This window comes from Microtus pennsylvanicus, chromosome 11 (assembly GCF_037038515.1).
Source record: "Microtus pennsylvanicus isolate mMicPen1 chromosome 11, mMicPen1.hap1, whole genome shotgun sequence".
Classification (NCBI taxonomy): Eukaryota; Metazoa; Chordata; class Mammalia; order Rodentia; family Cricetidae; genus Microtus; species Microtus pennsylvanicus.
In genome coordinates, this window is record NC_134589.1 from 23358354 (window position 1) to 23384830 (window position 26477).

At 48.2% G+C, this 26477-nt stretch overlaps 2 protein-coding genes across 7 annotated transcripts in view; both read right to left on the minus strand.

The window, feature by feature from the left end:
* Positions 1-4525: 4525 nt before the first annotated feature.
* Cdc6 (cell division cycle 6) lies at positions 4526-17930 on the minus strand. Of its 3 annotated transcripts, none has more exons than XM_075942235.1 (12): positions 17584-17930; positions 16788-17007; positions 14920-15201; positions 14603-14802; positions 14163-14335; positions 13638-13744; positions 11630-11769; positions 10415-10515; positions 8955-9019; positions 6612-6814; positions 5564-5704; positions 4526-5256 (listed from the first exon to the last, which is right to left on the minus strand). In XM_075942235.1, exons 2-12 carry the CDS (start codon positions 16966-16968, stop codon positions 5167-5169), a joined length of 1683 nt encoding a protein of 560 aa, XP_075798350.1. In that variant the 5' UTR covers positions 16969-17007; positions 17584-17930; the 3' UTR covers positions 4526-5166. The 3 variants fall into 3 exon arrangements, with proteins under 3 accessions (XP_075798350.1, XP_075798349.1, XP_075798348.1); XM_075942234.1 differs by having other exon boundaries at positions 14163-14338; positions 16788-16981; positions 17584-17929; XM_075942233.1 differs by having other exon boundaries at positions 14163-14338; positions 17584-17929.
* Positions 17931-21570: 3640 nt separating this feature from the next.
* Positions 21571-26477, minus strand: part of Wipf2 (WAS/WASL interacting protein family member 2) — a 32772-nt gene continuing 27865 nt past the window's right edge. For all 4 annotated transcript variants that reach the window (XM_075990805.1, XM_075990806.1, XM_075990803.1 and 1 more), the window contains 2 exons: positions 25573-25674; positions 21571-25259 (listed from right to left, as the gene is read on the minus strand). In XM_075990805.1, the coding sequence (XP_075846920.1) occupies positions 25219-25259; positions 25573-25674 (143 nt within the window). In that variant the 3' untranslated portion in view covers positions 21571-25218. The remainder of the gene's footprint in view (positions 25260-25572; positions 25675-26477) is intronic.

A 26477-nucleotide genomic window follows, 5' to 3' on the forward strand; every position in this document is an offset into this window, starting at 1 on the left:
GCCCCAGGGTGGAGTCTCCGGGGTGAGCTCAGGTCAAGCCGCTCACCCTAATGTGCCTCAGTGCTCTCCCAGCTGTTAACCAGGACTCCGGATTCTTCCCAGGCTCTTAATGAGTGTTTACCAAAGGGCTTGGAGATCCTCAGATCTCAGCTGGGCCACCACTACAGTCTGAACCCTCGGAAGAGCAGAGGGTTATTTGGGGAGGGGAGGAACAGGGCAAGAGGGGAGCAGACGACTCCCAACTCGCTGAGGATGAAACCAGGCTCCCGGAGAAGCCCTGGCCCAGCTGCCACAGGATATCCTTGTACCCAGGAATGGAGGTCACCCTCCCCCTCCACCTAACCACCACCGAAGCCTGGCCTCCAGCTAGCTAGCTGTAGGCAGAACCCAGCCGGGCAGCTGGCCTTCATTAACTCCAGCTTTTTCGCCCCCCACTGTGAACCCACAGCTTCTACAGGCCTAGGCTACAGGGGGCTGCCCTAGCCTGACCTTGCAGCTGACACTGGGGTGGGGGGCACCGCAGCAAGGGCCAAGCTAACCAGCTGAAAAGAAAGTCGAGCGAGACTCCTTTTTTTCTTTTCCCACTGGGAGCAAGCAGAGAGGAAAGGAGTGTGGGGGTGAGAGGGTGGAGGTGGGGGAATTTAGGGCAAACAGCAAGCCGTGAAGTCAGCTGGATTGGGGCCCAGAAACCCCCACACCCTGAAGCCAAGTCTTACTCTAGCTTTGCTTCTCAGCTAGAGTCTTGGCGAGGCCCCAAACTAGGGAAGGCCCTGGCTGCCCCTTCCCGCCTCCCTGCCCCCACCCTTATTAAATACACATTTTATCTCTCAGCATCTTCATTATCTTAACTGAAGGAGACAGGCAGTGGATGGCGGCAGAGAGAGAGAGCGCGTCGGGGAGGGGGGTGTGGGGAGCAGGCGCACCCTTGTTACAAAGTGCTGATGTAGCTCTTTCAGGCAGTGTGGGAAACAGAGGAGGGATCAAAGCGAAGGAGGCTGATTCAGAACTCAATTAGAAATTAAAAAAAAAAAAAAAAGGAACCAACACGGGAGCCGGCTCTCCTTCTGCCAGTCTTCAGCCTTTACCAGGCTCCTTGCACCCAATTAGCTTGTACCGGCTGTATCTGGACTGGTGAAGTTGGAATACGGGAGCGAGGGCACGCTCCCGCCCTGTGCTCCTTCCTCGGGAAGGGGGCGCTGTCAGGAGGAAGCGGAGATAACTTCCCCCACTAAGCTAGAAGTAGGGCACCAAAGGTGGGTTCTTCCCCAGTCCCTTACCAACTAGAGACAGTTTTCTGGGCAACCTCTGGGGACCTTAGGTAACTTCTGGACTGAAACACCTCTTTCTAGCCTGTAGGCAAGTCTCCAAACCGTAGCCTCCCTGAAGCCACAGAGATTGCCTGCGGCCAATTACTAGGACGTCTACCTGAAGGGCTGAGGTCTGGTCAACGACGCCCTAGGCCCGGCAATGAGGCCTTTTGCACCTGAGACCTCAGCGCCAGCTTCACCTCCAGCTGAGAACTGTTCTAGACAAGGCAAAAAGGCAGTATCTTCTTGTATTGTTCACTGAATAGGAGTTAATGAATAGCCACCAGAGTTAGGGCTGGAGACTGATACAAATGTAAATAAAATCTTGCTCCGGGTTCGATCTCCTACACCACAAACAACAACAAAAAGTCACTTTGGCTCCCCCACCGACCTCTCTATAGGCAAGATATTTTTGTGCGAGTGTAGGCCAAAGGTCAGTTGTAGGTGTCTTTCCTCGGAGCTGCCAGATTGGTTTTTTTCACTACAGTGGCGGCTCTTACCTCGCCAGTCAGCCCCAGCCCGTCTGGGTCTCTCTGCAGGGCTGGAATACCAGTGTATGGATGCATGTTGGGGTGTCCTGGAGATTGATCTTGGGGCCTCATGTTTGCACAGTAAGCACGCTGCTCACCAAGCTACCTCCCCCTCCTGGGCTCTAGTCATTTTTTTTTTTTTTTACAAAAATGGTTCATTAGTCCTTATTGTCTTTCTTTCCTACCGCCCCCTCACCCCTGCACTGAGGACTGAACCCAGGGCGTTGTTCATGCCAGCGCTCTCTGAGCTAGCCCTCTTTTACTTCATTCTCAGATAGTTTTATTGACTTCTCCAGGTCGGCCTTGAACTCACTCTGTAGTCCAGGCAAGCCTTGAACGTGTGATCCTCCTGCTTAACTGGGATCGCAGGCCTGTACCACCCGGTCTAGCTTATAGCTTGTCTTTAGAGGGTGCTTAATAAAAAAGCAGGGAGAACTGGGAAATAGTTCAGTGGTAAAGTTTCTAGACTGGGGGTGGGGGCAAGGAGCGATGGGAAGGGAGGTGAGGAAAAGGCGCTGCCAAGGTTTCTGATTTCTGGGTAGCTAGCCTGGACCTCACACACTCTCGCAGTTAGCTAGCCACAGGCAAGTCTTCATTGAGCCAGAAATGTCAGTGGCAGTTTGGGGTTGAAATTCATACCAACTTTATTGGGTTTATGTTCTTTCCATGACAATACCCAACACTATGGAAGCTTAATCTGGTTCTTAAAAAAAAAAAAAAAAAGACGGGCCGGGATAGAGACACACACCCCACCATCTTCAAAAGGAAAAATGTAGGTCAGCATCTTTGCCACTACTCCGTGTGGAGTGGCCTAAGATCCTGGCAAAACCTCATAACCACAGGCCCGTCCCATCCTACTTAAAACTCCCACCACCTTCCCATAGTTCTCAGCCTCAGTGAGAAAACCCAGCAAGGAAAGGACTCTCTTCCTCTCTGCCCGGCCATCTGAATTACACTTAAGACTTCACTGACAAACATACATCAGCCTCTGCTCCCACAAGGGCAGCGGAAGCCAAGCAGGGACTCTAGCCTGCTTCACGCATCATTGGCAGAAGCAACCCCGTTCCAACTGCTGAGGTCTTAAGAGTGGCAATGACCTAGAAATTGACGGGGGGGGGGGGGCGGCGCTGAAGGAAGCTAACAACAGTACCCAGAAAGCCCTATTTCCAAAAGGGAGGGGGGCACGAGAGAAAGCAGAGGTAGAGGGGAAGGAACTTGGCCCCTTTGAGTCTGCAAAGGCGAGCTTGGCTAGAAGCCAGGGAGGATACAGCACAGCCCCGCTGAGAGTCCAGCCATGTTCCTGACTCAAGCCCCTACAGTTAGAGGAAGGCGCCAAGCCTCAAATACAACGAGGTGGGGAGGCCGCTCCTCTTTGGGCAGGATCCTACTGTGGACACAGAACAGACAGCAGCTGCCCACAGTGTGGAAACAAACTGTAAAGCAGTCACGTCTCTTAAGGCTGCAGCATCCAATAAAATGTAATTTAAATCAAGCCTCACATCTGTTCCCAATCCCATTCAGGCTCTGCTTTCCATCAGTCTCCGGACAATCTTTACAGTTGCACCCGTTAACCCTTATAGTCCCAGACAGCCTCTCCACTTTGCACACTGCCCTGGAGGGGAGGAAGACTCCGGTGAAGCAGTGTGTGAGACATTCAAGCTCCCACCTCCAGACTCTGCCGCTGCACACACCAGCGGGCAGTATGCATTTCAGATTCAGAGAGCTCGCTGCCCTTCTCTCTCCATCCCATCCCACCTGCTGCGGGGCAGATCACTTTACAAGGATACGGTGGGCAGAATGAATGAAACTGTGGCCAACAGATCCTCTGTAGGCAGATCAAATTCCCAAACTCAAGGCCAGATCAGACAAGGAGGCAGCAGCCTCACTCAGCTCAGAGACTATTCCTATCACATGGTCTGTAGCCAACCACTCACTCGGGTAATATAGGAATAGCAATTTCCCCAAACAAGTCAAAGGCCTGCCCCTTCCCTCCAAACTACCCACACCCTGCCCCACACTTTCAAAGCAGTGGTATAATGGTGCCCTCTGGTGTCCTTGTCACAAAGCGCCACTTAAAGCCACTGGAAATCAAACCCAGAAGTCTCGGTAACCATATGGATAAACTTATCTCAAGAGGCCGGGAATGTGTTCTGCCGAAAACCCAAGCCTGACCCGAGGCATGCCGAAACAATGGCTGCAATGGCTGCGTCTGCGGGGAAACTGGCACAGGATGGGAAGGCATCGTCCTGTTTGTTTGTTCGAGACGGTGTTTCATTACGTAGCTGTGGCTGTCCTGGAACTCACTCTGTTGTCCAGGCTGGCCTTGAACTTAGAGATCTACCTGCCTCTGCCTCCCGAGTGTTGGGTTTAAAGGAGTGTGCCACCACCATCCATCGAGAAGGTATTTTCATATTAACCTCTGAAAGCTGAAGCTCTCGTGGACTGAGGCAACAAACACAGGCTCAGGACGCGGCTCAAAAGGTAAAGGAGCCCACTGCCATGTTTGGTGGCCTGAGTTTAGTCCCTGGGATTCACAGGGTGGAAAGCAAGCAAGGATTCCTACAGTTGTCCCCAACATGAACACTGTCATACCCCTGCGCCTGCACAGGATGGGTATAAAAAAAACACATGCAGCCTGACAAATAAAACATGAAAATAAAATAAATATATTCATAATCTGTAGTCACATTCTACTCCCCCATATTGCGTGGGCACACGGGAGAAACGGCCCCCGAGTCCTTAAGAAGTCCAATGCAGCAGCACCTGTTCCGCGAAGGTAGTGACGCCAACGAGTCCTTTAACCAAAATGTCCTTCAGATTTCCATGTAGGCTCGTGTAGTTTTCTGGATCATTCCATTCCACTTTTAAACCTCAAAGTTCTTTACAAAATATATTGTTTGTATTTAGAAGTGAATATATACAAACCCTTCAACACAGGTCGGCACATCTGCAGATACTTGCAGGTATGGGAAAGGTACTGAATATTACTTTTAAAGGGGTCACTGGTTTCATTTTTAAGGTGTCTTACGTAGTCCAGGCCAGCTTCAATCTCACCACGTAGCAAAGGATGGCCTTGAACTCCTGATCCTTGTGCCTCTGTCTCCCACGTGCTGGGATCACAGGCATATGCCACCACACCCAGCTACTCGGTCATTTTCATGGGTCAAAACAGTAAGAGCCAAAGATATTAGTGCTAACACTCATGAATTAACACACTAAAATGTACCGGTGCTGAGTACAAAAGGTCACAACAGTTTCCAAACGGTCCTCCTAACGGAGACTCCCAGGTCGGCCAAGGGCCGCCAGCTGCAGGTGGGTAAGACGGGCACTCAGGGCAGTCCCGCGGCAAGGATGTTACCTACGAAAGCTTGGCCTTTCAGGACATGCTCTAGTTCTTTTTCTTCAATCTTCAGAGACACCTGGAAAGAGAAAGGGATTTTCTGTGAGGAAGAACATGAGACTCACACACACAATGCACGCCCGCACACACTGTTACACTCCCTATCGTGTTCCGCTTTCCTCAGGCCGGCAAGTCAAACCCTGCTGTTTTCAATGGCCTAAATCACATCACACACACACCCCTTCCCACACACACCCCTGAAACCCTAGCCAGCAGAGAAGCCAACTGTTCACTAGTCATTTCTAATCTTTCCTTTGGCAAAGGACACGCTCTCCAGAACAGGACAATCAAAAGCAGGGAGGGACACACCAGACCGTTACTTGTACCTTGGTCAGGCGGCTCTCCTTATTCTTCTTCAATCCTAAGATGCCTCTGGACTCCAGGAGTCCCGAAAGGGACAAACACTCAGACTGGTCCACAGCTGCCACCTGCTGTTTGCGACACACGCTACTGTAGGCTTCGTATAACTGGGAGGAAACGAGGGAGAACAAGTGTCACTTAAAAGCTACATTCCATAACCTCATAGATTAAGTTACCTGTATACTCTACCGCCCCCCTGTTCAACAAAGCCTCGAACAGGCAATAGGCCTTCCGCACCCCCTTCCTATACTTTATGGTTGTTTTTTTTTTTTAAAGATTTACTTTTCTTTCCCGTGTCTTGCTGCGCGATGTATTTATGTATGGGCACTGTGCTCATGCCTGAAGTCTACAGAGAGCAGAAGATTGTCAGGACCCTGGGAACTACAGTCATGGTTGTAAGCCACCAACCACATGGGTGCTGGGGACGAAACCCGGGTCCTCTGCAAGTGAGAAGCAACCGCTCTTGACTGCTGAGTCCTCTTTAATGTACAATGTAGGAGCAAGGCTCTGTGAGTTCAGAGGGACACAGAAATGAGGGGTTGCTTATAACCCTGCCAGGCGGCGACCCTCCTAGCTCGGCCTCCCAAGTACTAGAATCACAGCTACTGAACCACTATATCTGGTTAATAGTCAATTCAATTTCTTAATTTTGTGGGGAGGGGAGACAAGGGTGGTGGTGAGGCAAGGTCTTCCTACAGATTCCTGGCTGTCCTAGAACTCTGTAGACCAGGCTGGCCTGGCGCCCACAGAGACCCGCCTGCGTCTGCCTCCCAGAGTTTCGGGATTACAGGGCGCTCTACCACTGCTTGGCCTTACCGTGTTTTTGAGGTCCGCCCAGAACTATGCAGAGCAGGCTGGCTCAAACCTGCAAAGATCCACCTGCTTCTGCCTCCCAAGTGTAGTGACACCATAACCCTTATTCCTACAGATTAAAAACCCATTTTTAACCCCTGCTGCCTTCTGGAAAACACCTGCACTTGAACCTCAGCTCCGCCTGCTGAGACCCTAGCTTACCTTCCCCAGAGTGACCTCTTTGAGCTTCAGCCGCCGGGTCAGGAGCAGCAGAGAGCAAACCAAGATCTTCTGCTGGAGAGGGAGGGAATCGTGTGCCTTGTCTTGGCTCAGAGTCACCCGGTTCCCATCAACTTCCGAAATGACTTGGGATATGTGAGTAAGGCCGACACGCTTGGGAACCGGCGCCTCGGAGGGTGACCGACCTGAAACGCAAGCAAGCCAAGCTTTATTCGGTCTCTAAAACTGTGTGTGCGGAGCCACGTTAAGACTGGTGTTAGCGACAGGAAACCAAGGGCGGAAGGAGACTTGGAAAGCTGCCTTTCTCCCAGAAGAACCATGATCTATTTTGTCCTTTAGGGTACAGCTTGATGTTGGGAAAGACAGCCAATCCACCTCCTGATCGAGCAAGAGCCCGGCAGGAGCCGCCAAGCGAGGTTAACTGCCGCAGGCTGGCTGGGGACGAAGCTGGGGCATAGCACTCGTCTCTGCAGACACCTGGTTTGGTCCTCAGCACAAACCCTGCAGCCAGGATGACTACCTGGTCTCTAAGGAAGGACAAGAAATAGCTGGAAAATGTATCTAATACGTGAGAGTCAAAGGAATGGGCAAGTACAGAGAGTAAAGTCAATCCCACTTCAGCCCCGGCGCCCCCACGGCTGCTCCAAATGAACTCTGAAGTTTGGTCACTCGCCCAAGCTCATCTGCAAGACAGCAACACGTGAAGAAATGCCACTGGATGGCCGACCCAGAGCTGGAGTCTGAGAACTGCGGGGAATCTGCTCGGGACTGCGGTTTTGCTGCTTGGAGACGCATGACTGCGCGACAGGGGCGGGATTTGCTCGCTAACAACCTGGGCCCGCAGCTACCCCCCCCCAACCCGCCTCTGCTCCTTTACCACAAGCAGGAAGCTGCAAAGGGCTAACAGAGAAAGCAGAGCTCACAGACCAGGTGACAGACAGTCCACAGCCCCTCCTCAAACAATCCCGACAGGACAGCTATCCATTTGTTGTCCTTGTTCCATGATTTAAGAGCACCTTTCTAAGTGGCCTATGTTGGCCTTGAGCTTGTAGTGATTCTGTGCTTTGGCCTCCGGAGCGCTGGAAGCGTAGGTATGCCCCCCCCAGGCCTGGCATCTAGCTAATTTTGGTTTGCCTATCTTCAGTGCTGGGGAACCTAGTTATTTCTATGCATTAAAAAGTTCCTTTACGGGGTTGGAGAGATAGCTCAGAGGTTAAGAGCATTGCCTGCTCTTTCAAAGGTCCTGAGTTCAATTCCCAGCAACCACATGGTGGCTCACAGCCATCTGTAATGAGATCTGGTGCCCTCTTCTGGCCTGCAGGCATATACACAGACAGAATATTATATACAAAATAAGCAAATATAAAAAAAAAAGTTCCTTTATACAGAGAAATCTTGCTTGAAAAACAAAACAACAAAAAGTTTCTTATATTTAGCTGGCCACGTTCTCCATAGTTTCCTATATAGCTAGACCCACAGATATCAGAAGTCAAGACGGGGATTGGGCTGGTGCCATAATTTACACAGGAGCTTGAAGCTCTTTAGCAGCGAGCACTAGTGATGTTCCCAGGGCCACCCACAAGGAAAGACTATCTAAAGGGCCAAGACAGAGGAACTATCTAAGTCCACATATTAATTTGGGTTACTCCTGAAACTTCTTAATTTGTTTCTTTTAATAAATATTGACCAGTCCCAGAATGGCTAGATTGTTATACAGAGAAACTCTGTCTTGAAAAACCAAAATTAAGTAAATAAATAAAAATAAACTCTGATGAAAATCTGCTAGTGAAGGAAACAGGTTTGAGGAAAAGGGGAATTCAACCTCATCTGTGGACAGCCTTTGTTTTCCTATAGCCACAGATCTGTCTTGGGCCCCTGTAGACGGCCTCATGACACCCTGAGATGAACTCAAATCTGTGCATTTTATCATCTTACTTTCTTCCCTTTACCTACCAGGTACTAAGCATTACTTTCTCCTACATAGGAACCTAAAGGGCATTCAACGTAAGTACCCAGAAAGAAGGTGACTCAACCTTGTTACCTCGTTTTAATTCCGAGAGCCTCGGGAGAAACCTCACTACCTGAGCGCGTTATTTATGAACACTCCGGGGAGCTCATTTCCAGTAACACACATACTGATACTGGCAGGCGAGACTGAAAAAAAAAAACCAGACGAAACTACACTGTGCTCCCGCGTGTCTGTGTGTCGGCTGATTTCCCTTGTGTTTGTAGGTGGATTTAACTGTGTCTGTTTATCTTTCCCCTTTCTCAGGAAACTGAACTCTCCATCTACAAAGGGAGACAGGAAGCAGGTAAGCTACTCACCTCCAGACAGTGGTTTGAGGACTGTCTGGCTTTTGACATCCGACTCCACAATTTCAATAGCTCGCCTGTTAAAAAAACAAAACAAACAACTTTCTAGTCTTAGCCAAACCAAACACCACACCAAGTCACCATGCCCCAAAGTAGGCACATTAACTAAAAAAAAAAAAAAAAAACCACGTTTTTAAAAAATGAAGGTCCTTTCCAAGTTTGGTGCCCAGCACCCATACCAGGCAGCTCTCAACCTCCTATAACTCCAACTCTAGGGATCTGATGCCCTCTTCTGGCCTCCATGAGCACCATACACGGTACCGGGCACACATACATGAAGATAAAATGTAAATCAATCTTAGAGGCCAGTCTGGTCTACACAGTGAGTGAGTTCCAGACGAGCCAGGTCCCCAAGGGAGACCCTGCCTGAGAAAGATAAATGAAGGCCCTTAAACAAACTGGGTTATGTTGCAGCTTTAGGAAGACTTGACTGTCTTTAAAATGAAAAGACCGGGGATTGAGAAACAACACTACTCATCTTCCTCCAACGGATGTCAAGTAGGTCATCGTGCACGAAGCCAGCAACCTTTTAGATGAGGAACAAAGTCCTGGGGAGAGCGATAGGCAGTGTGGGGGTAGCCTAAGGGGAACTCAGAGCCTCCTACACAGCAGACCCAGAAGGGGAGTCCCCAGAAAGACACAGGACACACGTAGGCTAATCTTGCTGACCTACATGGCTATCACTCATAGCTGTAGCCTTGACTCAAGTACTTTGCTGACTGGGGGACTTTCACATTCCAGATCGTGCAATCTAGCAACAGGAAGGGCTTCCTCTCCCACTGCTCTCTCTAAAGTGTTTTGCCCACGGGAAGCCATAAGGCAGACCTGGATCTTCTGCACGGCAAAAGGAGGAAGTTGGACCAGCGGGTCAGCACAGCAAGGATCATTTTAATGGAGCCAGTGCCCCTACTGGGAGGGAAGAACTTCCATCAGTTAGGACTGAGGCTTTCCCCAGCAGGAGGGGCAGGGGGATGGAAGAGAGAAAGAGGTCTAGGGTAGGACTTGGGGGACCACCAACTGGAGGGAGGAAGGGGTGCCCACAAAAGGAAAGGAAGAAGAAAGTCTAAAGGCAAAGATGGTTCAGGTCCATAAATAAACCTGCTTGAGCCCAGCGAATGGAAAAGCAAACTGGAGTCTTTTTAATACAAATGTAATTAACCAATCTATAATCACCACAGGGGGCGCCAGCAACATCTCATTTATTTCCCCCTCCGTAGGTAATGGACTGATAATGTTTCAGACATTAACACGGTGGAAACCCAGAGCTCCCCGCTGAGAAGCAAGTCCTCTTTTCTGAGCATAAAAAGTAGCAGAATGAAGCCTCGTAAGCAACATTCATTTGAGTTACATGAGACAACTGCCAGCATTTCTTCCTGGTTTTAATAAAAGCAGTCACCAGGGCCATAATTCACCTGCAAACATCCAGCGCTTTCCGGATGTCTCCTGAGACAGCAGACACTTTGCGGGCACAGAACTGAATCGCGGCATTGTCCAGAACCTGGTCTCTTGACACCTTCACACGAGACAAGACACAGAAGACATCTCAGTCAGCCTTAGGAACATAGGCCCGTCCCTAATCCTAGCTACCTGGGAGACTAAGGCAGGAGGATCTACACTCAAGCGAGGCTGTCTCAGATAAATATATAATAAATATAAACCAGACACGGCTCAGCGTAGAGGCCTTGTGAATCCCAGTACCATCAACCAATAAATAAACAATAAAATAAAAAGACGATTTGAACTGAGAGTTTCTCTTAGCAATTTAGGTTCAAAACATAAATATTTCCACAAATTAAATCTAACTCTGGGACTGGAGGGAGGTGCACACTCAGGACTCTGAGCTTAACATTCAGTATAGACAGTTTCTCTGGGTAGCCCTGGCTGGCTTTGAACACATTGAACTGTCTGCCTCTGCTTTCCAAGTCCTGGGATTAAAGGTGTGCACACCACCATGCCAGGCTCATAGGCCCTACTTTTTTTTAAAAAAAAAAAATATTTATTTATTATGTATACAATATTCTGTGTGTCTGCCTGCAGGCCAGAAGAGGGCGCCAGATCTCATTACAGATGGTTGTGAGCCACCACGTGGTTGCTGGGAATTGAACTCAGGACCTTTGGAAGAGCGAGCAGGCAATGCTCTTAACCTCTGAGCCATCTCTCCAGCCCCTCATAGGCCCTACTTTAAAAAAAATGTAACCCATTTATTTTTGTTTGGAGTGAGGGGGGGCAAAGCATGCGTGCCACCCTTGTGGAAGTCAGCGGACACCTTCCAGGACCCAGGTCTCTCCTCTCACCACGTGGGTCTCAGAGATGGAACTCAGGTCATTAGAACCAGCAACCAGTGACTTTACCTGCTGAGCTACCTCACTGATCCAGGCTCTCCTTTTTAAAGGCCATTAAGGAAGCCTGAGTTCTTTAATTCCTACTTTTATTTCAGCAGTGAAGCAGCCAATAAACGAAAGCACATGTCGATATCCACATAAAAATGCTCTCAGTCATTACAGTCTACGGGAGGTTGACACACCATTAATAAAGCAATCAAACCGAAATATTTTAAAGCTATTGTTATCTTTCGATGGCAGAAGGTTATCCCTGCAACAGAATCTGGCGCAATGGCTGGCACTCACCTGACTGAGTCTCTCCTGCAAGATCGCAGCTATCTGGTTTCTGGTATAAGGTGGGAAGTTCAGTAGCTGTGGCTTACAGTTTTCTCTAGCTTCAAGTCTCGGCAGAATTCTGTCTGTGAGATCTAGGGTATTAGCAACACCTGAGAAGATAGGTAACAATCACCATCAGCAGACAAATCATCCTCATAGGAGATCAAACCCCTCTCAAAGATAAAACTCCCAGTCACAACCCAGTGTTCCAACTGCTGCTTCCACTTGCTCTTCCCCCACACTAAAAGGTAAGATGGACTTACTAGGAAACATACAGTGGTTAGGCAGGTATAGTGAGGCATGCTTATAGTCTTTTCTTTCCCCCACAAGACAGGGTTTCTCTGTGTAATAGCCCTGGATGTCCTGGAACTCCCTCTGAAGACCAGGCTGGCCTCGAACTCAGAGATCTGCCTGCCTCTGCCTCCCGAGTGCTGAGATTAATGTCCTGCGCCAGCACCTCCAGCCGCAACTGCACGTTTCTAGTCTTAACACGTGGAAGGGTGAGACAGGATGATCATGGGTTCAAGGCCACCCTGAGCTACAGACCTTGTCTCCAGGAAAAGAGGACAGGCAGGTAGATTTCTGTTGTATTTCAGACCAGCCAGGGCTCCAGTGAGACTGTGTCTCAAAAACAAATCTGGGCTGGAGAGATGGCTCAGAGGTTAAGAGCACTGGCTGCTCTTCCAGAGGTCCTGAGTTCAATTCCCAGCAACCACATAATGGCTCACAACCATCTGTAATGAGATCTGGTGCCCTCTTCTGGCCTGCAGACATACATATAGGCAAAACACTGTATACATAATAAATAAATCTCAAAGAAAAACAACTGCCAGGCAGTACTGGCTCCTGCCTTTCATCCCAGCACGTGGGAGGCAGAAGCAAGCGGATCTCTATGAGTTCGAGGTCAGCATGGTCTACAGAGCGAGTTCCAGGACAGGCTCTAAAGCTACAGAGAAACCCTGTCTTGAACCCCGTCCCTGCCAAACAAAAACAAAAAGTCGCCACCACCACAACCACCAAATTTATTGACTCAGGCATTGTGGTGCACTTATCCTCCCAAAAGCTGGGACCACAGGAATGCAATGCCATGTCTGGCTTCTTTGGCCTTTTTATTTAGACCTCACAAAATCAATCTGCCTTATATTAAAAAATTACTACCATAGTCATTTTCTTATTTCAATAAGACAGAAAGCTGGCTTAAGTATAATGGGTGTGGCTGAAGGAATGGCTCAGCTGTTAAGAGCACTGGATTCTCCTACAGAGGACCCAGGTTCAACTCCCAGAAACCACATGTCAGTTACATTTGTAACTCCAGTTTAGGGAACCGGATGCCCTCTTCTGGGCCCCCACGGGTATTGGGCATGTAGTAGAGCATGCAGGCAAATCACCCACACACATAAAATAAAACTAAAATAACAGGTAAATAACCTGCATAGCGACTGGGGAGATAGCTCAGTGGACAAAGCATCTGCCACACAAGTGTGAGGAGCCGGCTTTAGCTCTGCAGAAGCTGTGCCAAAGCCAGGAAGGCAGGGTGGCCCGTCTGCAAGCCCAGCACTCGGGAGGCAGAGAAGAGATCCCAGGGGCAAGCTGGCTAGTCAGACAAACTGAATGAGCCAGCTTCAGGTTCAGCAAGAGACTGCCTCAGCAAATAAAAAACCCACAGCATTGGCTGCTCTTCCAGAGGTCCTGAGATCAAATCCTAGCAACAATACGGTAGCTCACAGCCATCTCTAGTGGGCTCTGATGCCCTCTTCTGGCATGGAGAACTGCATGCAGAGAGCGCACCATATAAAACAGGAAAACAAAACTTGACAGTGGGAGAGCGAGGAGAGCACCGCATCTGACGTCAACCTCTGGCCTCTGCTCACACTCGTGCCCCCATACGCCACACACACTGAACACAGACACTGAACACACTTTAAACAGTTAACAGACTTTCAAATTCACCACACGACAGTAACAACCCAGCACTAACCAATGAGCACCAATCGGGAATTGCTTAGCCACGGCCATTCAAATAGTGTGTATAAGACATCCTGCCCTTTGCTGTCCAGCTGATCCATCTCGTCCAACACCAACACGCTACATGCAAAGAGACACAATTAGTACCGGTCACACTTTCGGTCTTCCAGTGCTTGATCCGAGCTAACCTTAGGTTAAAGTCATGAGCTGAGACCAGCTCGCAGACCATAGCTCGACTGGGATGTCATCCCTGGCATCCCACATCATTAACAAGTATCTGATTGTTTTCAGAGAACTAGCTTAAAAATAGTTAAAATCTAAACTAAAAACAAAACGAAAACCAGTAAGCGTAAGGACCGTGAGTGTGGTTCAGTGATAAAGTACTTATCTAACACACATAGGCCCTGGCTTTGAGTCCCAGCATTTTTCCATTCTTCAAGTGTATGTACATACATCTCAGAGCAAAGGTCTTTTCAGGGCGAGTTCTTTTTGTGGGTAGCATTTTTACTGAGCAACATGCGGCAGAAAAAATACTTACATCATGGGGCCCTTCTCAGCAGTCAGCTGCTTTTCCAATTTTCTCATCAAGTCCTTCCCAGCTGGTCTGCATAGTTTCTCCTGACCAATCTCCTGAGCAATAGCTGGGAACACAGCCTGGGCACTCCTCAAAGACATGCAATTCAGCATGATGGTTTCAAAGCCTTCCACTTCCTTCTAGGTGTTTAAAAAAAAAAAGATGCAAACATGGAGTTAGTTATGTTGGCTTCAGACAGATTTACTGAAACCTAATCTGGTCTCTGAGAGCTAAGAGAATCCAAGAGTGAAGCTCTACTTTCTTCTGGAAAGATTTATACCCTGAAACAAGAATTCTTACTTCTGGGAAGCATTCAATCACATAACGGTCCATTCTCTCTTAACCCTTAAGAATCAATCAGATCATTTTGGCAAGAGCCTCCGTCGCTCAGACTCTCAGGGTACCTTGAGGTCTTGCAGAATCCGGCTCAAGCAGGCAGTTTTTCCCGTCCCAGGAGCACCAGAGAGGTAGAGACTTCCAGCCTTTTTCCCACAGATGTGTTTCTTCAGGAAGGCCCTGATGACATCCATCTCCTTTTCCCTGGCAGGCAGCCGATCCGGGACAGCTGTGTTTAGGACAAGCTTTGCTTGCTGATAGCAAGTGCCTGCGCCAGACATAAAAGGGCAGTTACGACCCAACAGGAGATGCCCGAAAAGACTCCCTGGGTTTCATTCAGAACCACCATCCCGATGGCACCGACAGCTGCCATGTAAGAACCCACCTTCCTGCTTGAACAACCTCACACGTCCAGATTCCTTCTCTGGTGGGCATCTCTGCTCAGAATTTGATTCGCTCTCTTGACCTTTTGGAGCCGAGGAAAGTATTTGGTTTTGGTGAACTTGGTCTTGTTCTTTTTGGCTCGAAGACTTAACTGTCAGCTCGTCATCAAACACTAATCTGCAGCCCTTTCGCGTCTGTGAGCGAGGGGGGCCGTTTTCTTTCTTGCCCAGCTTTGGTGGGGAACAGGGAGATAAACGAGGGGTGTTGCATAGATTGTCATCACCTGAAACGTTAAAACAGAACCCGGTCATTCACATCAATGCTCTCAACCACCCAAAACACGAATCGCAGAACGCGGCCCTCCACAGTGGAGGGCAGTAGACGTGCAGACTTCCCCACACCCAGAAAGAGGAGAATCTCTCTTTCTCTTTCCAGTTCTTCAACGCTGCTTCTCTGTGTAGCCCTGGCTGTCCTGGAACTCACTCTGTAGACCAGGCCTTGAACTCAAGAGATCTGCCTGCCTCTGCCTCCCAAATTCTGGGATTAAAAGGCAAGAGGTGAATTTCTGCCTTAGAACCCAAAAGAAACTTCTCACTAGGGAGCGAACATGACCACCAGATGGCACCACTGAATCTGACCGTTTGATCATTTGGTAGAAACCAAATGATAAATTCTAGTTCCGTGAAATTGTAAGGTGGCTTTAAAACAGGACCATCGCCAGCTGGTGGTGGTGCACACCTTTATCCCCAGCACTCAGAAAAGCCGTCGTCTCCAAAACAAACCAAAACTTATCAACCTTGCCGCCACTGCCATCTTGAGATGAATAACTTCTCTGAAGGAAGCTGCTGTGTGCACTGTCGCATTCCAGCGGCACTGCGGCTTTCCCTCACTGCTGCAAGTCCACCCCTCAACTAACAGACTCAAATCCTCAGGCACGATGAGATCACACATGCTCTCCCAGCACCGCACACAATGAGTGTCCACCAATAATAAGACCAAGGCTCTTAGACTGGGCGTGTCCAGCTAAGCAGCACAGCACTTCCTGGCACAAACGAGGTCTTGCGCTCAATCCCCAAGACCCAGTAGCACCATCAACACACACAAACCAAGTATGGTCTAGCAGCGGTGACGCACACTGGTCCTCTGAGTGTTCGAGGCCAGCCTGGTCTACAGAGTGAGTTCTGGGACAGCCAGGGCTACACAGAGAAACCCTGTCTTGAACAAACTAAAACCAAACAAACAAAAAGCCAAGTTTGGTAGCGGGAGAAAGACCGTGAGTTTGAGGCAATCTTGGGCCACAAAGTGAGTTCCAGGCCAACCTGAGTTAGAGAATTTTTCCTCTAAAAAAGCAAAAATAAACAATGGAAATGTTAAGTACTAGTTTGAAACAAAAATCAAAAATATTAAGAATGTCATCTATTTGTTTCTCTTATTTTCACGAGTATGTAGGCAAATTTCATAATGCCATATGTTAATAACGCTAAGGTAATTTTAAAGGACAGAACTAAGGAAGTGAAGATGAAACCCATCAAGTCCCTCAGAAAATGATCTCTATTAGTGAATGGCTTAACTGTGAAGTTCAGCACGCACTTAGCGGCCATTACAAAAATAGATACGGCTATGGTCTAACTGCCGGGCATCTCATCGTCAAGAGAAGAAAGGCCGCTGGGCAGTAGAGGTAGATGCCTTTAATCCCAGCACTCGGGAGGCAGAGAGAGAAGGATCTCTGTGAGTTCGACACCAGCCTGGTCTACAGAGCAAGTTTCAGGGCAGGCTCAGAGAAACCATATCTCAATAAACCAAAAAAATAAAAAGGAAGCCCCGAGGGCTGTTAGTCACCAAGTTGCGCTTGCAGAGTGGAACGCTTACCCAAACGTTTTCTGGGGCTGAGAGGCAGAAGTTTTGTGTCCGCACATGGAGTAGCCGGTACAGCCTGGACGTTTTTAAGTTGTACTTTACTGTCCTTGGAACTCGCTTTGCTCGGAGTCTTAACCAGCTTCTTTTTCGGAAAACGGATGGTGGCTTGTGTCTGGGATCGTGTTTGAGGCATGACGACCACACAACTGGACACAAAAGAGAAGCAGGAAGCCTGTAATTTAAAAGCATAAAATTAAAAAGGGTGCTTATTTATATTGGTGACCAACACTCACTTCATACATTACGTTAACAGCATTTTCAACACGTAGGTCTGCTCCCTAGTCAAGCCTATGTAATAACAGGTGACATCTCTCTGCCTTATATGTGTAACACGCCGCTATTACACATATTATACACTTCAGTCTTACCACTATTATCCCTCTCTTAAAGACACAGCCATAAAAAACACGGCTATTACCCCAGGCATCCTGAAACCAGAACCTAAGTTCTTCCACTTGAGCGATGCCCAAGTTTACCTCCAGCGATTTCTGTAATATTTCTAGCTCCTTCACTCCAGACACGAGAGACATCCTTAGTACTAACTAGTTTAATTCCAGATCATAACATGTAGGCTCTCCCAAAAGCAGGCAGGGCAGCTCCGTCCTCCTCTGCCCAGGACTAGCCTGCTCGCCATACAGCTCAACCCCACCCTACACCGTTTCCTCCCAGAAGCTCTCAGCTCCTTCCCACCATCGCGGACTCGAACGCCTTGCAGGCGCACAACCCCCTCCCTGACCCAGTCTCAGACCTCAGGCGATCTCCGCTCTCCACCGGCTACGCTCGAACCAGCTCCCGGAACTGGGTCCCGACCAGCTCTCAGGCCTCACGGAGCAATCTGCCCCTTCACACTCTTCAGGGCTGTGTCGCTTCAGCGCACGTTCCGGTGTGTCGGTCACAACCGCAAGGATCTCCCGCCACGAGATGCACAACTGCAGCAAAGTCAGCTCGCGCCAAATCCGCACACCCTCAGCGTTCCCGTCTCGCGCCAAAGTCCAGCCACGCTTCTGATTAGTTGTCACTAAGCTCCACGCCTTTGCCGGGGACGACCTACAGCCAATAAGACAGCCCCAGGTCTCCGAGCCCAGCCTGAGGCCACACCCACTCGCCAGGGAGGGCGTCCACTTCTGAGACCTCCGCGGGAAAGGCGCGCTTGCGACTCATTAGGTAAGCACGCCACGCCGCAAGCCTGGCGGGAAGTGTAGTTTTTGATCACAAGCAAGCCCCTTCCTACTTCCGCATTTTTTTTCCCCTACCTTGGTTTTTTGAGACAGGTTTTCTCTATATAACCGTCCAGGCTGGCCTGCCTCTTCTCCCGAGTGCTGGGATTAACGCTATGCGCCACCACCGCCCGGTGTACCTATTTCATTATGAGGGATACTACAATAGGTTTGCTATTTGGGGGGCAGTCCTGCATGGCATAAAGCAAATGAATGCATAGGGTCACAGCATTCTCGGTGGCGGAAGGGCTGACGAACCAGGGCGTTTTTGATTGACATCATCTCAGTATTTGTTGACTTGCACTTGAAAAGTGAGAAACAGGACCGACACTAAACACGCAATTCTGTTTTGTTCAAGGTTAATATATTTAATATATTCCGCGTGCCTTCTTAACATTAATCTACACATCATAAGGATTAGAATTATGTTCCTTTAATTTGAGCATTTTTTATGGCCAAACACTAGGGTTTCGGGGCTAGGGAAGACATCTAATAGGAGAGGCAAGCTGAGCATCTAATGAAAATGTAAATCGGAGCTGTCATTTGCAGACCAGGTTCCAAAATAAATAACCCACTTTAGCGTCCTTTAAAGGCCAGAGCCCAACTCTAGGTAATGGCAAATTTTATGCATGTTTATTAGAGGCAGGGTTTCTCTGTGTAGCCCTGGCTCTCCTGAAACTAGTTCTGTAGACCAGGCTGGCCTTGAACTGGGAGATGCCTGCATCTGCCTCCCAAATGCTGGGATCAAAGCACTGTGGTACCACACCTGGTTGTAAAATATACTTTTATCCTTCCATAGCTAATAAAATGGACATAAAGCTAGGAATAGGAAAGCGATATCACAATCACTGGTTAGCTCAAATAGTGAATTTCAAATGGTTACCACCTCTTAGCACAGCTGATGTGAGTCCTTTGTGTGCAGGGACTGGGTTCAGCATTTGACTTTGTCACTTTAGTCTTTACAAACACCCTAGGAAGCTGAGGTCCTGTAACTGGAGGAGCTGGTATCTGCATTCTAATGACAGAAGACCAAGCTCTGAGGTGTGGTTTCTAAGCAGGGCAGGATGGTGAAAGGGACATTTTCTTAGATACATTTTGTCCTAGCAGCTAAGAACTCCAAGAGAAAACAAGCTGCCATCAGTGGGGAGACAGCATGGACGGAAGCTTTCAGATGATTCGGCCTCACCAGGTGTGAGGGCTGAAGAGTAAAAGGCTGTCCACTGGAGGCTTTTCCTCCAGTGACCTCTCACACACGTCAGCTCATTTCTGTACCTTTGTACCGTCTCCTGCCTGGAATGTGTTTCTCTCCTTCCTGGCCAGCTCCTATCAAAGTCTTCCAGTGCCCCGCATAGGTTCCTCCCGATGACTAGGATTTGCTAGACCACGGGCTTTGAAGGCAAAGACCGTGTCTGAGTTACCTTCCTGTGTAGATTTCTGCTATAAAGTACACGATAAACGCTTGCCAGATGAAGGGATGGACAGGACATTCTGTCAGGCTGACGTCCACTATCTGCATGAACGAGTTTTATGGTTGGATAACATATATAGTCCTTTAAATCTCACGGCCATAAATGTAGCAAAATAAATTTAATTACGCATAAAAACAGTTCAAACTGAGCGTCAGTGGTGTCAAAGGTTAGGATCCTGAGGTTGATATGCGCATCCTCTTACCATGCACAGAGTACTGGGAAGCTTTCTTCCTGTAAGTTGCAGTCCACTTCTGGGCCAGGAAACACTTAAAGGCACGGCCTGGAGCAGGCAGAGCCGGGCCTCAGTAATCACCAGTGAGCAAGCTAATGTTCTTATCACCTAACTCAGTGTCCCAGAGCAGGAATCACAGCACACTGGAAAGACTTGTCTGGCAGCTTTCTGAGTGTGTGTAAGGGTACACACACAGACCAGCAAGCCTGTCCCAGGGAGAGAACTTAACCAGGGTAGGGAAGCTGAGGGTCATTTAAGCAAGTTCCATAAGCAGACTATTAAGTTAGGAAGAACAATAAAATCAATAAATAGTTTATTAATCATATTAATAACAAGAATGGGTCAAATAATCGGGAATTCAGACACTCTGGGGCCCCCACAAGTTATGCTATCTAGATTCTGTGATCCAGCATTTCCAGTCAGTGGGGAGGGAACTCTGCAATCGGGGAGAGTACAAGCAAAGCTCAGCGGACTCTCTTCCTGTCAGTAACAAAGAAGCCTGGCTGAGTTTTAACACCTAACATCAAAGTTCAAGAAAACCAGCTAAGATTTCAGCTTAAAAAACAGTGAAGATGGGACCTTAAACAACTTTGAAGCCAGCCCTCCTGGGGGCAAAGGCAGGTGGGTCTCTGTAAGTTCAAGGTCAGCCTGGTTTACAAATTGAGCTCCAGGACAGCAGGAGCTACACAGAGAAACAACAACAACAACAACAAAAAGACACACTCAGAAATGACTATTTCTAGACCTGAAAATGTTTGCTGGGTGGTGGTGGCACACGTCTTTAATCCCAGCAATCGGGAGGCAGAGACAGTCTAGTCTCACTCTCTCAGTTCGAGACCAGCCTGGTCTATAGAGTGAGTTCCAGGACAGCCAGGGTTACACACAAGAGAAACCCTGTCTCAAAAAAAATCAACCAACCAAACCAAACCAAACCTCAAGAACAAATGGATTCTCAAGATCCCAAAGGCCCTGCCCACCCACTACCACCTGGTAGAGAAACAGGCGCAGGTAACAGAATCTGAGGGGTCACAAGGAAGGAACACAAAGACAGTGAGCATCGGGGGCGCCTTGAGATCAAGGCAACGGGAGGTAAGCAGCAAATACAAGTCAGAATCACTGGTCAGTGAGGCCACAAATGGTGATTTTTTAAGACACCCAGGCAGAAAAGTCCTCTGAGAGCTGCAGGTGCTTCTGCCATGCGCATTGGCACACGTCCTTCCTCGGGGGAACCTGAAATCAAACTGCCACACTTACCCAGAAGAGGATTCCCTCCCCTCTCCTTGCCATCAGTATTACTCTGGAGTTACACTGCCTTGACTCATGACAAAAATACACAGTTTTCTTTTTTGTTTGTTTAGTTTTTTAAATATTTAATTAAACTGCACAGCATCCAGAAGAAAGAAATGTACCAAGGAATTCAACCTGAAACCAGATTATACATTTTCTGTCGGGGGACAAGGGGTGCAAAGATCAGTGCTATTGTGGAGAAGCACTGAAACCAGAATAAAAACTCCAAAATAAATCACACAATAAATTATATTTTTTAAAGAAACTGATCCACATGCAGATGATGGGCACACACGCACACGCACGCACGCACACACACGCACGCACACACACACACACACGTACTCTGGTCTTTTATTTAGTGTTGACCGTAACTTCCAGACTGAAAACTGTGGGAAAGGACAAAAGTCAGACATGAAAAGAGAGGGTGTGCTAAGTCCCTCTGCCCCGGGGGTGGGGGGAGCAAGACATGACAATCAGAGAAGGACCCCGCGAAGCTGTAAGAATCAAGAGCAGAAAGGAACCAGCAGTTATCAAGGAAGATTTTAATTACTTCATAGAGGGGGAGAAAGCACAGAAATCTAACACAAGTAAAGGCACAATGAACGTGGTGGAGTTGAGTGAAACAGAACCCTTCCTTCAGTTAAATGGTTTTTGGGCTTTTTGTTTTTGTTTCTGCATATGATTTTGAAGGTGGTTATCATTTTACTTCATTTTATTTTCAAGAAATGAGTCTTAAAGGCAGAATTATAATGGCCTCCTCTCTTCCCTCTCACTCCCTAAATCTGGGTTAAACCTGGGTGGCTCAGAGTCACCTTGACCACATAACTTAGGGACTGAGTCACAGGGAAAGAAAACTTACACTGGAATGTGAAGACTCTGGTCTGGGTTTGCAGAAGGACAGACAGCGCAGCACAGTGCTACCAAGGGCCTCTGATGCCCGACACTCCACCCCCAGACTTCACGGAACGAAGGACCCTGGAGTCACCTTTCTCCCACACTCCCATAAGCACTCAGCCTACAGATTATTCAAGTGATCAGGAGAATTACAACATACCCCAACCCTGAGTTGCTCTGTAGCAAATCTATTTACAGTTATTTTTTCCTCCTCACCTCTCCCTGGAGGTAAATCTGGGTTTCAAGCTGGGAAGCCACTAGGTAAGGGAATTAATTCCCCTAGTGCAATGCCAGTGACTGTTTCCTTGCCTTCGCCAGGAAAGGGGGCAGGGACAAATTCCTGGTGACATCTCCAGTTAGGACAGCCCTAGCTGCTCACACAATTGGCCGAGGCTGTGAAAACAGGAGGGCTCCGCAGCTGCAGCAAATCCTCAGGAGAGAGAAAGCTACACCTGGAATGTCCTAGTACTTTGGTCCAGGTTTGGTGACTTGAGACAGGGAAAGAGGGGCATCTAGCTCATTTGAAAATCAAGAGGCCACTGCCCAGCTTCAGGTAGGGCAGTAAGAAACAGCTACTGTTTCCTATTAGGGAAAACCACTACAAAACCCACAGGAGAGCTGTTGGCAAAGCTTCTTGCTGCTTAGCTGGGCAATGTCTCTTCCCTTTGGGAGGGAACAAAGGAACTAAAAGGATCAGGCAACAGCCTCAACGTGAGACCACCCAATCTCCCACTGAAGAGACGACATCCCATGAGCAGATAAAAAAGCAGTTCAGAAGGGAAATTTTCAGTGCTCTTGCAGCCCCGCTACCTTTAACCTGTATTACAAGCTTTGTACAACATACAAAATAGACCAACATTTTTAAGGATCACATTCCCACCTTCAATAGCAAACATACACTGATAATAAATCTGTTACTAATAGCGGGACCAAATGATGTATAAGGCAAAGACATTTACATTAGGTGCTGTGTCATCAACATTCTCTAGAGGAGAATACCCATTTATTCAGATCTAAACCCAGGCCTTTTTTGGTAGTTGTCCCATCGAGCAAAGACAATGGAAATGTAATCAATACCCACATGACACCATCCAAATCTGGGGAATATGAACAGCGCAGGTCATGTGCAGGAAGGATCAGCCCAGTAAAAAGCTGGGGTGTGGCTTTATTTGCTATATCATATATTCTGATGATTTATGTTTCAGTAAGGGGACATCTTTATACACTCTGATAGCATTGTACAAAAGGCATCAACTCCCATTTCAAAAACAAATGGGAAGACTTCACAGTCAAAGCTCAGCAATTAGCGTCTACCCTGGAACTCCTGCAGTACCAGCTCTTCTCTCTGACTCTGTTCACTTGAGGATGCTGGGGATACTCCTGGAGATGACTACTAATGCATTTGAGAAGAAGAATAAGTAGTGAACAAATTAGAAGTCTGGTGAGACCTAATCATTGCTTGTCCCAAGAGTCGAAGTGGTCCAGGAGATGGCAAAGGGTAACACTCAATAAATAAATAAACCAAGTTAAGCCCACCTTCACCAACACTGAAAGATTTGGGTTTCACCTGGCATTAAACACAGATCCTTAGCCTATGTTCCATTAGGTTAGAAAGGTCCCTATGAGCCGGGTGTGATAATGTGTGACATTAATCTCAGCACCCGGGAGACAGAGGCAGGCGGATCTCTGTGAGTTCGAGGCCAGCCTGGTCTACAGAACGAGTTCCAGAACAGCCAGTGCTTTCACAGAGAAACCCTGTCTTGAAAAAAAATAATAATAAGGAAAAGAAAAGAAAGGTCCCTGTGACAGTTTAACCCTGTGATGGATGTGATAGTTTTTAACTAGCTTCCCCTATTTGAGTCAAAGGACAACCTGGTTTCCCCATGGTAATGCAAGGTTGGAGCAGCCTTTGTCCATGGCTATGACTGTACGAAACCAACCTATCCAGTGTGTGGAGTCCTGGGGCCCCACACTGCTGTTGGAGAAGAGACACTCACTGTCTAATAGACCAACCTCAGTTGGAACATCCATTTTTCCTGTGCTGTTTACCTACAACCTGGAAGACAGAAACAATGTATTGCTGGCTGCTAAGGAAGACCCACTGACTGGAGTGCTGCATATCTCCTTAAGTCTTTGTGCTTCTTGGTTTAGAAGACTCGGAATATGCCCCACCCCCAAAGGCCCCACGTATTTCCTTGCCCTTTTCTACTCTGTGGGCTTAGCACCCACAGTCTTGGGAAAGCAGCGTGGCAGAGATAACAGGAGGACCCTGCTGTCGGATGTGAGATGGGTATGAGGAGGCTGTCAAGACCTTTGCAGCCCCAGAGCCAGACCCTCCTGTGAAGTGCTTCCTCCTTCCCTTAGTCTCCCTGGAGCATTCCCCGAGGGCTGCTGACCATTTCAGGGTTAATCAGAAAAAACTGAGATCGACTTGAGGTTGAGGTTAAGGTCCTCACCCGCTCTTTTCATCTCTTACATGAAGTTTCTGGGGTTTGTGAATATGAATAATGCACCCAACAAAAAGTGACTCTTCTCTTGAGGGACGGGAAGCACTCCGGGGAAAGGCAGGGGGTTCCGAGGGGTACAGATGGCCCTGGCCCTCAGCTGCAGAGGGGCCGACTAGCTCTGGAATGATCCTCAGTTTACTTCGTCCCCTTCTTTTATTGTCTAGTTCACTGATTAGTATTTAGTGTATGTACAACTTACCCCTTGGAACGGGGAGAGGAGGGATGAGAACAAAACCAAAACACTCTCAAAAATGGAGAAGACCCATTTCTTTGTCCTTTCTGTAACCTGACCTTTAAAACAGGTCACTTCTGCAAACCCCCTGACTGCTTCACGAAAAGTACCTTTTCCTCAACAGTCCTGGCCACACCAACCTCCTCAACTATGGAATACAATGCACACAGCACACTTCCCCTTGGTGAATAACAGCAGGCAGGGGTACCATTCTCTACCCTGCCCAGTGTGTGTCCATTCACCTAACAAGGCACCTTTCCCTGGAAGAAAGCAGGAGAAATGGAGGCTTTCTCCTCTTCTGGCTTAGCAGGGCTTGCTGGAAGAGGGCTGGATAAAGGGCTTGAGACCCTACTGCCAACAGAAAGAATCCAATCACCAAGTCCAGAGATGAGATGCATAGATGGAACTGGGCCAGGAGGATGCTTAGGGTTGGTTGCACTGGAGAAACACTGTAGGAGCTCTCATGCAGGTTTTACGGGTTAGGGGACCATCTGAGAAGAGGAGGTCCATCCTTTTCCTGAGGAGCAGGACCAAGCCAGGCTTCACCTGAGAATGGGTGGCAGAGGTGGGGCTCCACGGGCAGCTGGAGAAACAAGAATCATAGACACTGAGCTCACTTACAGACCCTACGTAACATTTCTGAAATGAGACAGGCTCTCTAAGTCAAATTTTAACAAATTTTAACAACAGGGACTATTGCTGAAGAGATGGCTTGGAAGGTGGGCACTTGATGCCAAGGCTGCTGACCCAAGTTAGTCCCCAGGATCCAGGGGACTTGAAGGAGAAAAGCCAACTCCTGCTGACCTCTACACGTGCAGAAGCACTTTCTAATCCCAGAAAACACACAAACTCTACGTTGCATGCAAACACGGACGCTTTCCTCACTCCCCTCGCACCTCGATTTGTTTTGCTGGGGTATACTCTCTGAAGATGCTTATACTCTTCTGGAGCAGGGAAGTCCTCTACTGGGTGGAAGGAGTACTTGGACTCAAAATCATCTGTGAAAAGAGGAGAGTATTATGTCACGCCTCCCACAGACGTGGGACTTCTTAGGACCTTTCCTATTTACCATCTCCTCTGGGTTCTGCTGTATGGACAGCCTGCTCTGCCCACCAAATCAAAGTTCCTGAGACAACAAAAGCATCCCCCGGGTGCCTCTGATGAACAGTGGATACCCAAAGACCCTTTATCTGGGGCTGGTATGGTGGCAGGAGCCTATAACCAAGGGCTGTGGAGGCAGAAATCAGAGTATCACTGGGGCTTGCTGGCCAGCCAGTCAGACCAATTGCAGAGCTCCTGGTCTAGTGAGAGACCTTATCTAAGACAAATATGGTGGAGAGCAATTAAGGAAGACACCTAATGTTGACCTCTGGCCTCCATAACCACCTGTACACATACATATAAACACATAAAGGTGCACATGTGAACATATACATACAGAGAAAAAAATTTAATCCTTTTAAATTGTGTGTGTTTTGTCTACATGTATGTTTGGGCACCATGTGCACACAGCACCCACAGACGCTAATGGAGGGTTTCAGATTTCCTGAAACAGGAGTTACAGACTGTTATGGAGGCTCCATGTTGGTGCTGGGAATTGAACATGGGTCCTCTGAAAATGTACCCAATATTCTTAACTACTGAGCTATCTCTCCAGCCCCTTTATTTATGTGCTGGATAGTTTTATTCAACTCAACACAAGGTAGAGTTATCTGAAAGGAGGGATCCTCAACTGAAAAAATGTCTCCATAAAATCTGGCTATAGGGAATTTTCTTAATTAGTGATTGATGGGGAATGGCT